The 16,745-nt window shown below is 41.2% G+C and overlaps 1 protein-coding gene across 2 annotated transcripts; it reads right to left on the bottom strand.

Annotated features, from left to right (window-relative positions):
* Positions 1–4,674: 4,674 nt before the first annotated feature.
* LOC140264176 (fructose-1,6-bisphosphatase 1) lies at positions 4,675–14,002 on the bottom strand. 2 transcript variants are annotated; one of them, XM_072359729.1, is made up of 7 exons: positions 13,778–14,002; positions 11,518–11,680; positions 9,962–10,054; positions 8,774–8,917; positions 7,374–7,511; positions 6,044–6,163; positions 4,675–5,068 (listed from the first exon to the last, which is right to left on the bottom strand). In XM_072359729.1, the coding sequence occupies exons 1-7, from the start codon at positions 13,945–13,947 to the stop codon at positions 4,877–4,879; spliced, it is 1,020 nt and encodes a 339-aa protein (XP_072215830.1). In that variant the 5' UTR covers positions 13,948–14,002; the 3' UTR covers positions 4,675–4,876. The 2 variants fall into 2 exon arrangements, with proteins under 2 accessions (XP_072215830.1, XP_072215832.1); XM_072359731.1 differs by lacking the exon at positions 4,675–5,068 and adding an exon at positions 5,456–5,579.
* Positions 14,003–16,745: the final 2,743 nt, after the last annotated feature.

The following is a 16,745-nucleotide window of genomic DNA, read 5'->3' as shown; positions in this document are numbered from 1 at the left end:
AGACAGAAAGGGACCTTGGTGTGCTGATGGACAGTCGGCTGAATATGAGCCAGCAGTGTGCCCAGGTGGCCAAGAAGGCCAATGGCATCCTGGCTTGTATCAGGAATGGTGTGGTGAGCAGGACTAAGGAAGTCATCCTGCCCCTGTACTCAGCATTGGTGAGGCCTCACCTCGAGTACTGTGTCCAGTTTTGGGCACCTCAGCACAAGAAGGACATGGAGGTACTGGAGCAGGTCCAGAGAAGGGCAACGAGGCTTGTTAAGGGCTTGGAGAATCAGCCCTATGAGGAGAGACTAAGGAAGCTGGGGCTGTTTAGTCTGAGGAAGAGGAGGCTGAGGGGAGACCGCTGTCTTCCAGTACCTGAAAGGTTCTTACAGTGAGAGTGGGGCAGGTCTATTCTCACTACTGACTTGTGACAGGACGAGGGGAAATGGCCTCAAGTTGCGCCAGGGCAAGTTTAGGTTGGATATTAGAAAGAACTTCTTTACAGAAAGGGTGGTTAGGTACTGGAATGGGCTCCCCAAGGAGGTGGTTGAATCGCCATCCCTGGATGTGTTTAAGAGCCGCTTGGATGTGGTACTCAGGGATATGATTTAGCAGAGGTTTGTTGTTGTGGTATTGTTTTGTGGTTGTTTTTTAAGAGATAGGCTACTGGTTAGGCTGCGGTTGGACTTGATGATCTTCAAGGTCTTTTCCAACCTGAGTAATTCTATGATTCTATGATTCTATGATTTTAACTTATTGGAAGCAGTCCCTCATTTTTAAGGTGAAGGTCTGGAAAGCCCACAACAAAATTAGAAAATCTGAAGTTAAAGCAGAAAGTTTCAATGAGATTAATTTTTATTGATCATTGAAGCCAAAATACTGGTCAAGAATCATAAGAGGAAAGAAGAAATTTAATTTACCAACAGAACTTGTGTTTAGCCTTATTTTTGTTTGCACTCCTGCGGCTGTAGGCCAGGAGTTCTGACATCCCTTTGCATTCATTTTTCATGCTTCATAATTTCTCACTATTTTCCTAAAAGTATTTCTTTCTCCAGGTGTGATACATCTGAATGCAAAGATTTTCTACTTTGGAGGTCAGCAGCTCCATGCCCAGGATCACATCCTGTCACGTTTGAAGATCTCCAAAGAAGACCCCTCATCCTCTCTGGGCAATTAGTGCCAGTGCTCTGTCACTGCACACTAGGTTTTTCTTCATGTTCAGCTGAAACTTACAGTGTTCCAGTTTGTGCCAATTGCCTCCTGGTCTGTCACTGGGCATCTCTCAGGGTAAGGAGGTCTGGTGAGCACGGCTCCTCAGATGGAGTAGCAGACAGATTTTCCACTCCATCCTCAAGGGCAAAAAAGGTAGAAAATGAAAATTATCTGGAACATTTTCTATTTCCTGTGGTCTAGTTAAAAGTCTATGAGGCTATTCATATAACAAGGCAAATATTCCAGAACACCTTTGTCAGAACAGGAACCCTTCTTTCTTTGAAGAGGCTTTGAGAAAAACCAAAGAATAATATATTTATGAAGCTGTGGGGTAGCTCGTGGTGGAGCTATGAATAAAGGAAGGGAAAGATTCACATTAGATGTGTAAACAGATCTGCTGGTTTAAAATAAAACCATTGCACCGTGCAAGTTATTTCATCATTGTAGTGGTGCTCGGCATGAGGAGTACTCAAATGCTCTTAATGCAAAACCTCCTTTGTGTGTACCACTGCGGTACATCAGCAACTCAGCAAATAAAATTTGTCAAGGGTGTGGGTGTGTGTGTACTATGGCTTCTAACATTTGTCAAAAACATCACGTGTGGGCCTTCTTTGCTATTGATTCCAAGTGATCTTGCACACTGGTCAAAAAGACAAAGTTCAGAACCACTTCTAAGGTTTGTTTTGGAGTTAGCAGTTCAAAGAGTGTACAAAGGTCACTGTTTCACTCTTTAGTTCTTTTTTTCCTTCTTTTTTTTTAAACGAAAATCTTCCAAAATGCTGTTTATGGGTAGTGCGTAGTTCTTAGTAAGTTTAGAGCACAATACCTGAAGTTACTCCTTGAACAACATCTCTTCAGAAAGAAATGCACCAGCACTATAACCAGGTTTACCAGAAACATTACAGCCAACAGTGAAGTAAGAAGAGAAATAAATGAATAAAACTTGGCAAAAGACTGGGCAGGAAGAGGTCATCACCCTGACTGATCTTGGCCAAGATAAACTTGTGATAAATACTGTGGAGAATCCTCTAAATGATAAAAAGTCCTACTGCTGAGCTATACAAAATATTATTATGTAATAGGTGGAAGAGAAACAAATAAGATTGTTTTTAAGATGCATGATGATTATAAGCCAGTTGATAAAGTGGATTGTAATAGGACAGAAAGGATTCTTAAAAAAAAAAAAAAAAAAAAAAAAAAAAAAAAAAAAAAAAAAAAGGCAACTTAATTTGGTGGGTCTACAGATTTGTCTCCTAATGCAGTGATTACACAAGAGCTCTTGAAGCTGATTCCCACTGCCATTGGTGTATAGGCTATGCCCACACTGTAAAGGTGACACCTCTTCTAACTGCTCATAAATGTTAGTCGCATGGATGGTGCTGCCTGAAATAAGAGCTGGTGACCTTTCACCAAATGCCACAGTTCAGCATCTCAGCAGGGCTGGGAGTAGTGCAGGAGCTGAAGATGCATGCCCTGCCAAAGTGAGCCCTTTTGCACAGCTCTGATACACCCGGATAGCTGTGCAAAGGAGCTGCGGGTGAGCTGATGGAATTGTCCCTATAAATGCCTGCACTGGAGCTCTTTCTATCATGGATGTATTACAGACAGGAAGAAAGAAACAACTCTTAAGATGAAAAACTTTCACTATAAAATGTCAATCCACAGGGAAAAAAACAAACAAACAAACAAAAAACAAACAAACAAACAAAACAAACACTGGAAAATGTCCTGGTAAACACAGGCAGTATTGCTTTATAACCTTTCCCTGTTGCCAGTATGTTGTCTTAAAAATAGATGCATGCAGCCCAAGGATTCTTGAAGGGGCTGAGGGCATAATACAGCTGAGGAGTTGATACAGCTGGTTGAAATGTCTTGCTGTTGTGTGCTTTTTATCTTAAAAGTTGGGCAATGGGCTGGTGAGGCACTGTAGTCCAGACTGGTGTGTGGAAAGTGAGAAAAACTGTAAGGGCTCCAAGCTCTCCTCTTATTAGTGTCCGTTTAAATGAAAGTGTCCAATTATGGCCCTGAGAACAAATTGAATTAAAAGCTTAAGGGTCTAAATAAATTATGCGCTGCAGAAAGAGTCACATGCTTTGCACTAGGAGCAGCATCCAGAACATTAAAGAAGTCCTTCTGAGCACCATGTCTGCTATGGCTGGTTTGGTGAGCTAGAGGCCTCTTAGTGCTAAGTACTAGAGCCAGTAAATAGGGAGATGCAGGAATAAGAGCCAAGCAGTTCCCCCAGGAAGTGCTTAAGGATGGAAGCAGCATCTCCACTCACTCCCAGCACCTCCACTCATCCAAAATGGAGAGAGACTCCCTCTTCCTTTCAAAATCACAAAGAAAAGATAAAAGAGATGCAAGAACTATGTTTCATCTCTTTTACAAAAGTGAGATTGTGGCTACACCCCAGTAGCTGGTTTCTAGCCTGAGCAGGAAAAGGGAGCAGAACTGGCCCTAGCATGAGCAAGACAGCCCGTGGAGAAAAGGCTGGGATGCAGGAGTGACTTAGGAGGCAGCAGCCCAGCTGTCCTATTTGTCTGGCCACATGGACCTGAGTCCTCTCCCACCTGAGTGCCTCCTTGTTTTCCAGACCACAGCATGGCTTGTGGGGGGATTGGTGCTGCTCAGGATCAGGCATGTCTTGACAACATTGGAAGCTGGGGCACAGGCGGAGCGAGAGCTAAGAGGGGATGGTCACTGCTGTCCAGACCCTATAAGGCACTTGCAGACCAGGACAGTTGGGCAGTCCCTATAGCTCCCAAGCACTGATGTTGTGTTCCCAGCAGCATGCTCTGAATCAGCATATTAAACGTTGGCATGCTTTGTGGGAATCCTCACAATTTACTTCTGCTTACACAGCACAATTCTTTCCTTCTGTGGTAATGCATGCTCTCAAAATAACGCAAAGAACACCAGGTGAGGGTTGCTAGTTGAAGAGAAGTTGTTTTTCAACCAGATTAATTTCTAGCAATGATGGCCATGCCATTAGAGCAGAATGGTACCAAGCGACACATACTCTTTCTGCAGTTCAAAATCCTTTTCCAAAATGTTTTATTTTCCATCCTTATGTACTTAGATCTGACAGAACACTAGTAGGCAGTATTAACAGGATGTGTCAGAGTTACTATACACTAATGTACATAATTCACAAATGTTAACTCTTGGTTAGAATGAGTCCACACTGAAATACATTGAGTAACTTGTAGGGCCCAGAAACAACATATGAAATCATCCACATTAGCTTTTATACTTTCATCAGAGAACTAAGGACTGGTCACTCAGTGTAAGAGGCTTGAAGATCTTTAGAGGACAGAATAAGATATTCTGATGACAGTATTTTTTGTTTGAGAACATTAGGTATCAATGAACATTGCACAATATTTCCTTGTAGCATCAGTGACTTCTGTGCAAAATTAAAAAAGATAAATGGAAAAACAAACAAATAACCAAACCAAAACCACAAACATTTTCTTTCAAAGCTTCTTTTAATGCAATCTTTTAATGCCTTTTGTTTCACATTACAACTGTACTTTAAAAAAAAAAAAAATAAATCATGAAAATGTGGCTTATCCCCTTTCTTGTTACAAAGGCCTGACAGTTCAGACTTGCAGTATGTTCTTTGGTTTAGCTTTAAGGCATTCCTTCCCATTTGCATAGAGACTGCAGCAGGCCTTCTTCACTTAGCTGCATGTTTTTTGACAATTTCCAGGTACTCCTTCACATCATCAGGAGATCCCAAGACAACAGGCACTCTCTGGTGGATATCCTCAGGCACTATATCTAGTATTGACTGATGCCCTGTTGTTGCTATTCCCCCAGCTTTCTCAATAACAAAAGCCATAGGATTGCATTCATAGAGCAGTCTCAGCTGTAAGACAAAAATGAAAATGGCAATGGTCAATCCAGACAATGCTCACAATCACATAAATATCTGGCAATTGACTTAAAGCCAACCAACACTTGAAGTACGCGATATTTAATATAAATTTGACTCCAGAATTGTGTAGATTTTTGCTGTAAACAATGCAGAAAGAATGCTGGATTTGCTCAGTCTGAGTTATTTTTCCATAGTTCATGTTTGCCTTGTGCTCTTTACACATAGATAAAGCTCATATGTAGGACACAGCCTTTAACAAGGCAGCAGATCATGTAGCAAGAAAAACACTGACCCTGAGTATGCCATTAGGTTTCTCTAATGAGTAACTGCATCTTATCTGAAACCTGAAGCAATAATTTATGGACAGTTACAAAACAGATGAAAGGTCTTCTCTGAATAAATAGTCACCCTGTCAGCCCCTAAGAGCATGCTTTTCCACAAGGGACTGTCTGTTGCCCTGCAGAAGCAGCCAAGCATGGTTCCTCCAGATGAGGCAACACAACTAAGAAAAAGACACAGAGGTTTTTATTTTCAGCTGAGCTTCATTTAAGGAGCACATTACATTTAAGCTTCTGATATCTCAGATTTTAATAGGAAACTCAGCATAGTGTGAGCCATTTATTTTGCTTTGTAATTTTTCCACTTAGCTATAGGACACCATGGTTCGGGCAGACATGGTATGGAGAAGACTGCTTAAACAAACATCCCCTACTGATGATCCTTGATCTGTACATGTGTGATTATAAAGAAAAATCAGTACAGTTGACAAAGGCCAGAAGCAGCCCTAAACTGGTATCTGACAATAGGTTACTGTCTCCTGTGACAGCATGCAAACATAAGAGATACAAGCTTTGCATTTGCATTGCATTACATATATAATGCATATATATAAAATATGCATTACATATATTGCATATGTTGCAATATAATGCAATATCTTCTGTAATTGGACTTATGCAGATTTACCTTCCCTTTGGGACTTTTGGAGTTAGCAGGATACAGAAAGATTCCTCCATACACCAGTGTGCGATGTACATCAGCCACCATAGATCCTATGTACCTTCCACCATATGGTGAACTGCCATCCTATAGAAAGACATTCAAATAAATGTAACTTTTGAGCACATCAGGTTAATCTTTTTTTAAAACAAAAAACCTCTTCCTCTTAGTGGTTGTAACATCTAACTCTTCCTTGTTGCAGTTCATAGTACTCCAAGTAGTTTAAGTTAAAAATTCAGTTTCTTCCTCATTTTCTAATTGGGAAAATCCAAGGAACAGAACAGATGGAAAAAATCTCAGAATGGATGAGCAGTGGCACCAGCAACAGAAAATGCCACCCAGCTCTCCATCAGTGCAGTAGTGGAAGCTGATGTTGGGTTTTTATTCTGTTGTAATGAGGAAGAAGAAGAAAAAAAAAAAAAAAAAAAATTAAAAAAAAAAATAGCAACTGTTAGTAATTATTTTACCCTTTTGCTTCAGTTTTTACAGCTCTTTTGTCAATAAAGTTAAATTTGACTACTAAAATTTGTTCCTCAATACACTGCAGATAGTATCTTTCCAGTATCGTTTTAGTATCTTAATAAACAGCACCTTAAACCTTCAAGTCACCAGAAGAAAATACCAGTCACTGTTCAGAAAGCTGAGAGTGGAGATGAACACTTAACAGTACTACATGTTGACACTGTTATCCACCTAATAAATGCAATGAGGACAGAAGGAAGGCAAAAGAATAGACATGTTTCTGCGGGTATTCCTCAGAGCTTCAGGCCTTCCAGTACCAGGAATCTGCATGGCCACAAAGCAGACCTTGAAACAACATGAACTTTTCACATGAGAGGCCCCTGTGGACACAGACCATGTTATCACTGAGCACAAGGCCAACATCCCTGCTCAGTTTCTCCATCTAATCAGACACTGCACTGGGGCAGCTGCAACCTGAAATGCCTGTAGAAAATGTTTCTTCATCACCAGATGAAACTTCCTCTCTACTTTACCACTCAGTGCCCAGTTTTAACCTCAGAACAGTTACTCAGACCCCTGACTAAGATAGAAAGATCAAAAAATAAAGAAGAAAAGGAAGAAAAAGCAGAGGTGGAGCACAATGCTGAGGGGCAGCTGCTCTAACTAGCAGTCCTACGCACATGGATACATCTTAAGTAGACTTAAAAACAAACAAAAACAACAACAACCCCACAAGCTCTGGAACTTCATGCATGAGGCAGTGACTGATGTTAAAACAGGAACTACTAAGTAACTACTTGTAATCAGAAAGCTTTTCTGAAACTGGATTTTTTACCTCAGGGAATTTCTTCTTCTTGAGATACTCAGTGACTGCAGGATCAAAGTATTTAGCATAGCCTTCATTGAGACTGTAGATATTCCCCTTCTTTTTGATTTTCACATCCCTATCAACCAAAATGAATTCTCCAATTGCCTAAAAATAAGAAAGAAAAATAATACATCAATGTAAATAAATGATAAAACAACAAAGTGAAAGCCTTTCATATACACAGTTCAGGAAATAATTACTAGAGCTGGTACTTTCTTTAATAATTCATTATCCGTAAAAAAGGCAGCATTTGCTGTCTGGATACAGTTTAGAGCAGGAATCCTGGGGTCATGCAAGCTTCTTCATACTACCATTCCCAGCTTTCTCTCAGTTTTCTATGTTAAATAAATAAATAAAAATGCTCTTGTCTTGTCTGTAAACTCATTTATTTAGCTCTCCATGCTTTTGCTAGACTCATAACAAAGGAATGGCAATGAAGAGCTCAGAAACTGAGAGTGCCAGATGAAATAACGTGCAAACATTTCCAAATAGACATTAATATATTCTAGTTTGTCCCAGCTTGGGCTAACTAGAAGACTGAAGTCAAGAGATTCAATCTTTGTAGCTAAGGGCTGGGCTATTTAGTTTCTAATGATGTAAATTTCTATGTTAGTGCTAAAATCAAACAAAGTAACATTCACACACGCTCTAAGCTGTCTCCTATCTGAAAATAAACAAAAACACATGCAGCTAATTAAGCTCTTATTTTACAGGGAGCACCACATTATATTTCCTGCTTCTTGACTGCTGCAGTTTCTAAAAATTTAATACAGGCAGGTACTGCATTCTGGTTAACTGGTAACACAAAGATGGGTTATTGTAGCAAATTACTTTCTGCTGTTGTCAGTATGTCTTTGATTTTAAAGCTTATACATCAGCGTGTTCTACAGTGTCTAACACATTCACACACATCACTTACTCCTTTACTCATCGTGGCGAGATCTGAAAATACAGAAGTCAGTTAAGAATCTCTGCTTCAACAGTTTACTAAAGCGCTAGCATTAAGAAAAAAGAAAGAAAAGAAAGAAAAAGAAAAAGAAAAAAAAAAAACAAAACAGAAAAACCACCTCAGCTGCATTCTGCGCTGCAGAAAATAGCTTGTTTTAAATGCCACATTATTTGACACACGCTGCTTATTTGCTTCACTGACTCAGCTGTCTTCCCATTGCTGAATCACTGACTGTGGCAGGCAGTTGGAATGCAAAAATCTCTTGATCTTAGTTTTAGCAGGATACAGAACGTACTTCGTTTTTCCACATCAGCTTTAATTTGAAAATTGTACCTTTGACCTTTTTGATGAACAAATGGGTCCTTACAGACAGTACTTTGTTATCCCTAGTAAACAAACAAGCAGAAGACATTCTCACCGGATCAAGCATGAAACAGTTGACACCTCCAGCAGAAGTAGCCAGTACCAGCATTGTGGCACTCCCATAGAGAGCATAACCTGCTGCCACAAGATTACGCCCAGGCTGTAAAGCATCTTTCCCAGTAGGTTCATCAGGGGATACCTAGAATAAGGAGGACAAAAAATTACTTCATTTTTTAGATCTGGTATGTAGTATTATTGGACTCTGAGATAGGAATGTCTTCTGCATATTCATGCAACACGTGCCACAAATGCTTGCACAGCCTACGACTAGGATTCCTAATGGATGTGTTTTATTATCGTATGCATTACATATAGTGCACAAATTACATGGAAGAGACAAACACATTCATTTAGAAATGCTCTTATATAAGCCTTGTTGGAATGCAGGAAACAGGAAAGGATTAAGGTGATAATACAGAGCTGCACACCTCCTTGTAGGTGGTGATGAACATGGCTAGAAATAAAACTCCAAGGCATAGTTGAAAAGCAAGCAATGAAAAATGACTCATGGAGTTTAGAGCTGAGCAAAATGCCTAGGGTTGTTTTTATTTTCCTTTGCTTCATCAAAAAATGAAGTGGAAAATAGTTACTTTGAGGGATGTGAGAACATACAAAAGATGATTAAAACAGACAGTTGGGTGTGTTTTTATCCGACTTACTGTTTTTCCCATCTTGTGACATGTAAGTCCAGTATTTCAGGCTTTTCAGACAAGGTTTCTGCCTTTCAGAGTGAATTAGACACTCAAATGCACATGCCATATTTCAGCTCTGGTTTATATTTGAAGCCTGTCCTCAGGCTAACATAACTATTAGTGTAGAGAAAAAGAAAACCTGAAAGCACATTTCACACGTAGATACCAATCACGTGGCAATTTGTCTCAAGGAAATTATTTATGAATTTAATACCAGCTATGTTTGTAAGGGGTGACTCCTCTAGCTGACTAATTAAATATCATCAAGGCTTCCATGTTCTTCTAATGTTCATATTCTAAGACAGCAGTGCAAATCACTTACAGATCTTTCATACAGACATCTGAAACAGCAGATTTAACTTACTGTCAGTCCTAGAAAGTCTCTTTCACAAATAAATTTAGTGAGATTTTATTAAATTTTCATGTGCAATTCTATTTTATCCAAAGGTGCACAATAATACTTTTTCCCATTCTATAGGAAAGCATTTTACCTTTCTATAGATGCCAAAGATGGTCCCAATGGAAACAAGGCAGTCAATGTTAGATGATCCATCCAGAGGGTCTATGCAAACTATATATTTACCCTGAAAATATAAAATGGGGAGCAGTAAGATTAGTAATGTAATTTGCTTACCTCCTACAAATGAAAGTATTCAGTAGATAAATATTCTCAAACATTCACATATCAAAATAAATTAAAATGCTCTTGGAGATTATGAAGGAACAGAACTCTGTAACTGGAGGAGCTCCGACCTGGATTTCATTCTTGATCACAACTGTGATTGGTGCTGAAGTAGGATCTGGGGAAACCTTAAAGTAATTAACAGATGATGAAACAACAAAGCTGGTTCTCATATTCAACTTTTTGTTTGTTTGTTTGTTTTTTGTTTTTAATTCATTATTTAAAAAGTTAAGTAATCAGTTTAGCTTCATATAAGAAGTTAATGCTGATCCATTTTGATAGACATCCTCTAACATCTACTATTTAGCCTACATTTTCTCATCTCTAATGAAACTGAACTTTAAGGAAAAGGACAAGAAGATCTATCTTCTTTTTATTAAGAGCTAAAACTAGAGGGAATAAAAATGACTCTAAGGCCTGACATTCAGAATCTATACGCTTTGAACAGCTTAACAAGCCTTCTGCTCAGAAATTGACAGGCACTCAGAAATTACTGCAGCCAGTTCCTGGTTTTGCCCTGTGGGCTGAGTGCTTGTTCCCCCAGAAAGGAGTGGTTTCTGACTATGGCAGTATTAAGGATTATTGCAGCCAAAGGAAACTGCCAGTACAGGGAAAACAGATGATTCCACTATGCTTTCTATGTAGCTCATTTTTCCCTTTGTTGTCCACAATCACTAATAATCACATATAGTAAATATGTTTGTATATTTGCTTCTCATTCAGTTTCAATCCTGCAAACCAGAAACATTTTTAAACCCAGAAATTCTATATTCTGCTATCATATGGGAGGAAATTCTGAGAGAAGTGACATTTTATCTCACATTTTTAATTTTTTAATTTTTTATTTTTTTTTTAAAAAAAAAGCATTAACATTAAGCCTCTCTCAGTGATCCTCACAAGGATCTGTAACCGTATTTGTTCAGATCTGGGAGAATTTGCCTAAACTGGAGAAGTGAAGATCTGATCTGCAGCAAGTTGTCAGTGCTTTACTGATAAAGCTCCTTTACAAAAGTGCTGGATAGACTCAGAGTGCAGCTCCAGAGATCAGGAGGAAGAAACATGAAAAACGCTTCCTCCACAATTAGGAAAAAAAGTGGGGGGAGAAAGAATGTGGGGAGGAACATCAGAGAAAACAAATCTAAAAATCCAGTCTTGGGAACAGAAATAGCAGACAGGACAAACGTGGGGACAGAAGAACACATGCACCTACAGAACTAACTAACTGAAAGCAGACTGTATATGTCTATATGGAAAAGTACATGTTCTCTGGAATTTTTAGCCCAGATCCAATTTCCCACATTTCAATAGATAGAGTTGTAAAGATTGGTCTGAAATAGAGTACTGAGAATTTTCAAAGTTACCAACCCTTCTGTCAGCTTCAACTATTACAGCATCCTTGTTTTCTTCTGAGACAATAACACATGTGCTGAAAGATGACTTGAGCATGTTAATCACTAAATCGTTGGAAAGGATGTCCAGCTTCTTCACCTGATCTCCTGTCACATTCGTAGAACCAGCAATCCCATACCTAAGGCAAGGCAAGGAGAGAGCGACCAGTCAGAGGAGGGCACTGCAGCCTCCAAAGCAGCCCATTTCTGACAAGTCTATGCTTGTACAACATCCTGCAGAGGAAACTGTACTGATAGACACCCATCAGCGACTCCCAGGCTTTTGCACCTGACTTTTATTTGCTGTCCAATGGATCCTTGCTAAAACCTGCTAAGGTCTTAGCAAGGATCACCTGTGTCATGAAAAATCTAGAAGACACTGAAGCTGAAGTACACAAAAGAGGGAATTATTTTTCAGTAGTCCCTGAATTATAGACACATACAGCCAGAGAAGGCTGTGAAAGCTGAATTACAAAACCACATTACTTTATACTAACTATAAGACCTAAATGTTGCCCCTCCATCCTATCTCCACTGTCACAGCTGCTTACTGTAAGAGCTAAGATTTTTCTGGAAACTTTATACTTAGGAAGTGAATCTGACTGTGATAGTTACATTATAACTTCTCAGTGTAGTTTGGTCTTGGTTATAGTTCCACGTACAAGTTCCAAAACAAATACTTTGCTCACACAAATTACCAATTTTATGGTTCAGTGTTTTCAGCCTTTCACTTTAAGTGGTAAACATTTCTTTGGGAATAAAACTGAGAAACACAGGCACAAAACACAAATAAAGCCTTGCAAGCTAATCAGCACTACTCTGGCATCAGGAAGTACTGGGAGACCTTGTGACAGGCAATGTTGAAAGCATCCAGAAGAGGGACCAGGAAGTTCAGCACTCAGCAGAGAAAAACAAGACCCAGCTCTGTACGTATTGAGATTTCTCTAACGTACTTCAGCCACGATACACTGATCAGTCTGAATAATCTGGTAATTCAGGTGTTTTGCAATAATTCTGAACCTAAAAATACACTGTGCTGCATGCAAGGGACCTGTCATGACTCTATGTGTTTGTCTGCCTCTGTTTCTGCAAGTATGAAAGCGTTTCTGGAGAGTGTTGTACCTCCAACTCTAGCTTGGGAGAGGAAGGCAGGGGCTATGCTCCAAATGTGACCAGCAGCTACAGCCTTCACACCCAAAAGTGCTGGGGCTGGGAGAGGATGTGCCCAGCATGCAGCCTGCGGGGGACGCAGGGCACAGACTCAGAGCCTGCAGCGGCTTAGCACAGCAGCAGAGGGAGACATGAGGAATGGGACCTCAGCCATAACAAACAAAGGTGCGGGTGGGAAGCCCCGGTCCTCAGTGGTCAGAAGAGCAGACGCTGGAAAGGGCTAGAATGTAACAATAAGAAAGTGATGGCAATCACATAAAAGTAGGAGTCAAGGCAGAGCAAAATAGTTCAAAAATGTGTCAAGTGGAATATCCTTATTGTCTCCAGGAGCTGCTTCTATTTTATTAACTTCACTAAACTTTTCAGCTTTCTGATAGTAAAAATACATTTTGTAATAAATACTACTCTATATTGCCTTTACCCATAATACATTTTCCACAACATAGTGTGTACGTAGTACGGCACTGCTACATCTTCCATTATGTAATGAAGCAGCTTATATCAACAGTACAGTGATTTATATCACTGAGTAGTTATCTACAATAGTTTTCCTTTTGTTTTAACACCTTGTGAGTTCTGATTTCCTCTCGGTGCTCCTGGAGCAAACGCTCCTTGGTGTCAGCTCTGTTGGCTGCCACAGTCTGCTTTAGATCCTCACAGACTCACAGTGCTACAAAATGATGTGGAAAAAAGAAAAACTAACATAGTACCACATAGCACAAAGTGGTGCTCTGGTACTGAGCTGTTAACTACAGTGAGCAGTAACCCATTGATACATGCCTTTCAGCCTGCTCCTTTGGTTTTCTGGTTCAAAACACCCACACCTTATTGATGAAGGTCTGTGTGAGGGTCAATCAGCAGCAGTGTCTGCTAAAGGGACCCAGAAGCAAGTAATACAGCCCACTACTCCTGGGAGAAGATGCTGTCCGAGTTGCTGCCGCGGTCCCGAGAAGAAGGTGGGAAGAGCGGAGGGACGGCAGCGCAGCCCGATGTCTTACGGCCATCCCACCTCCCGCAGCGCCCGGCTGGCAGCCCCGACCCCTGCTCGGGGCAGGGGTGTCACTCACAGGTTGGCGATGCCGGCCTTGCGCACGGCAGTGGAAATGGCCTTGACGGCGGTGCAGAGCGAGTTGAGGAGCTGCGTGAACTCCCCGGTGCCTTTCGCCCGCCGGCCCTCCTCCATCACGAAGCGGGTCATGGTAATGACATTGGTGTCGAAGGCGGAGCGGTCCGTCATGCTGCCGGCGCGGTTCGAGAGGCACCGCCGTCCAGCCGCCGGCTCTTCACTTACTCCCGAGGGTGGGACCTCGCCCCCCGCTCCGCCCGCCCCCGGTTCCGCCCACCCCCCGCTCCGCCCCTGGGGCTGACAACGGCAGGTCTTTCGGTAGGAGCCGTGCAGCGCCTCGGAGCTATTTAAGATCCTTTCCAACCTGAGCCATTCAGTGCTTCTGTGAGCAAGTCAGGAAAACGTATTTTCATGTCCACGGTCCTAGAGTATGCCCATACATTGGTCATTTCTGTGATACTGTTATCTGTAGAAACTGGTCTTAAGTTCTAGTAGTCAAGGACAGACAACTTGTGAGAATGTAAAGCTTAGTGCTGTAAGCCCAACCTTCACACAAGTTTTCAGACAGAATCTGCACTGTACAGTTTGTTCTCTACTATGAGAAATGGCTATCTACCCAAGACATCTGGCTCAGTTTTTCTGCTGTCTGTCTAAATTATAATGTGGGTATATCCTGAGGTGATTCTGATCAATTCTCAAATATGCATTTGCTAAAAGAAAACTTAGTGATTTTACCAAGTGCTGTAGTATGGGCATAATTCTTGCCTCTTTGTCAGTACTTTCAAATATCTTAAGGCAATGCCAAAAGATCACAGAATCATAGAATGGGTTGAGTTAGAGACCTTTAAGATCACCTAATTTCAACTCCCCTTGCTATAGGCAGGGATACCTTCCTCTAGACCACCCTCATAGTACAGAATTTCTTCCTAATATCTACTCTAAATCTACCCTCTTCCAGTTTAAAACCATTTCCCCTCATCCTGTCACTACCTGCCCTTAGAAAAAGTCCATCCCCTCTAGTCCCCCTCTCTCTGTAGGTCCCTTTCAGGTACTGGAAGGCCTCTATAAGGTCTCCTCAGAGCCTTCTCTTCTCCAGACTGAGCAGCCCCAGCTCTCTCAGCCTGTCATCATAGGGGAAGTGCTCCAGCCCTCTGATAATCTTCATGGCCCTCCTCTGGACCTGCTCCAAGAACTCCATGTCCTAGTGCTGGGGTTTCCAATACTGGACACAATACTCCAGGTGGGGTCTCATGAGGGCAGAGGGGCAGAATCACCTCCCTCAACCTACTAGTCACAATTCTCTTAGTACAACCCAGGATACAGTTCCCCTTCTGGGCTGCAAGTGCACATTACTGGCTCGTCTTGAATCTCTCTCATCAACTGACATCCTCAAATCCTTCTCCTTAGGCCTGCTCTCAAGCCATTCTTGGCCCAACCTGCATCTATGCTTGAGACTGCCCAAACCTGGGTGCAGGACCTTGCATGTGGCCTTGTTGAACTTCATGAGGTTGACATGGGCCCACTTCTCAAGCTCTGGATAGCATTTTATCCCTCTAGCATTTCAACTGCACCACTCAGCTTATACCAAGCACCTGCAAACTTGCTGAGGGTGCACTTGATCCCACTGTCCCATAGCCTACAAAGAAGTTAAATAACACCAGTCCCAACTGATTTCTTAGGATACCACTCCTCACCGGTCTCCACTTGGATACTTCGCCATTGACTACAACTCTCTGAGTCTGACCATCTACGCTTTGCAGAAGTCCGGGTGGATAATGTCAGTTGTTCTTACTTTATCCACTGATGCTTTAACTCCATCATAAAAGGCCACCATGTTTGTCAGGCATGACTTGCCCTTGGTGATGCCATGTTGGTTACAAGCAATCACCTCATCTTTATTTTCCATGTGCCTTAGTAGGGCCTTCAGGATGATTTGCTTCATGATCCTGCCAGGCACTGAGGTGAGACTGGCTGGTCTATTGTTCCCCAGTTCTTTTTTTTTTCCCCTCACTGAAAATGGGGGCTATGTTTCCCCTTTTCTAGTCAGTGGGAACTTCATCAGACTGCCATGACCTTTCAGATATGATGGACAGTGGCTCCATCCACCATTTCCCTCAAAACACAGTGTAAATAACAGAAGCAAAATGGGAGTCAGAAAAAGGGAGAGAATGCAAGTGTCAGAAGATTCTTGGACTGCAGAACAATTCATCTTACATCCTAAAACACATGAGAACTCCTACAGCAATCATGCTATGTGAATGTAAAACTAATATAGGATTAGAAGTAGTCTGTACACGTTTTGAACTTTTCCCCTAGAAATCAGTGGTTAAACATTTATTGAAAATGAATTTCTGTCATTTGAGAAGAAAGGTCAGTACTGGTTGATTAAACATTGCTGAAACTGTCAGTTCTTCATGGAAGAAAACATGATCTTGTTTGCAAACAGATGACATCCAACTAAGCACAGAGCACAGCTGATCTAGAGCTGTAATTGTGCAAATCCACAACATTTTAAAACAGATTATTATTATGTAGAAAATAAGACATAAAATTATTCCCAGGTACTTTGTTACCAAGCTTGCCTCTTGTAGATTCAAGTGACAGCCAAAAGGACAATGGGAATAAAATGTGTTCAGAAAGGCTTTTTTTTTTTTTTTTTTTTTTTTTTTTTTTCCCTGAAGTAAGAGTGTCCACATGGGGAGGAGAGACATAGATCCCACTTTTGCTGAGAGAAATTTTGTTCATGCAAAAGTCTGAAAGATGTGGAAGTTCCTTTTCAGGTGGGTGGTGTGAGAGTCAGATCTAACAGTCATGGGGTGATAGTTAACAGATGGTATCTCTAACTCACTATGCTTTGGTGAGTGGGACTGGGACACTGTGAAGGGGATGCCTGAGGCTTGTCTTCATTTGCTGCAAGAGGTGGATCTGTAGAAACTGCAGTAGTACTTACAATCCTCCATGCTGGAGAG

The sequence above is a fragment of the Excalfactoria chinensis genome, chromosome Z (assembly GCF_039878825.1).
Source record: "Excalfactoria chinensis isolate bCotChi1 chromosome Z, bCotChi1.hap2, whole genome shotgun sequence".
NCBI lineage: Eukaryota > Metazoa > Chordata > Aves > Galliformes > Phasianidae > Excalfactoria > Excalfactoria chinensis.
This window is presented reverse-complemented; position numbering and strand designations above follow the sequence as displayed.

Coding starts and splice junctions, on each gene's coding strand:
- LOC140264176 (XM_072359729.1), bottom strand. CDS start 13,947: ATGACGGACCGCTCCGCCTTCGACACCAATGTCATTACCATGACCCGC. Junction 8,918..9,961: donor TCTTTGGCATCTATAGAAAG/GTAAAATGCTTT, acceptor TCCTTATTCTAG/GTATCCCCTGATGAACCTAC. Junction 7,512..8,773: donor ACTGTTTCATGCTTGATCCG/GTGAGAATGTCT, acceptor TCTTATTTTTAG/GCAATTGGAGAATTCATTTT.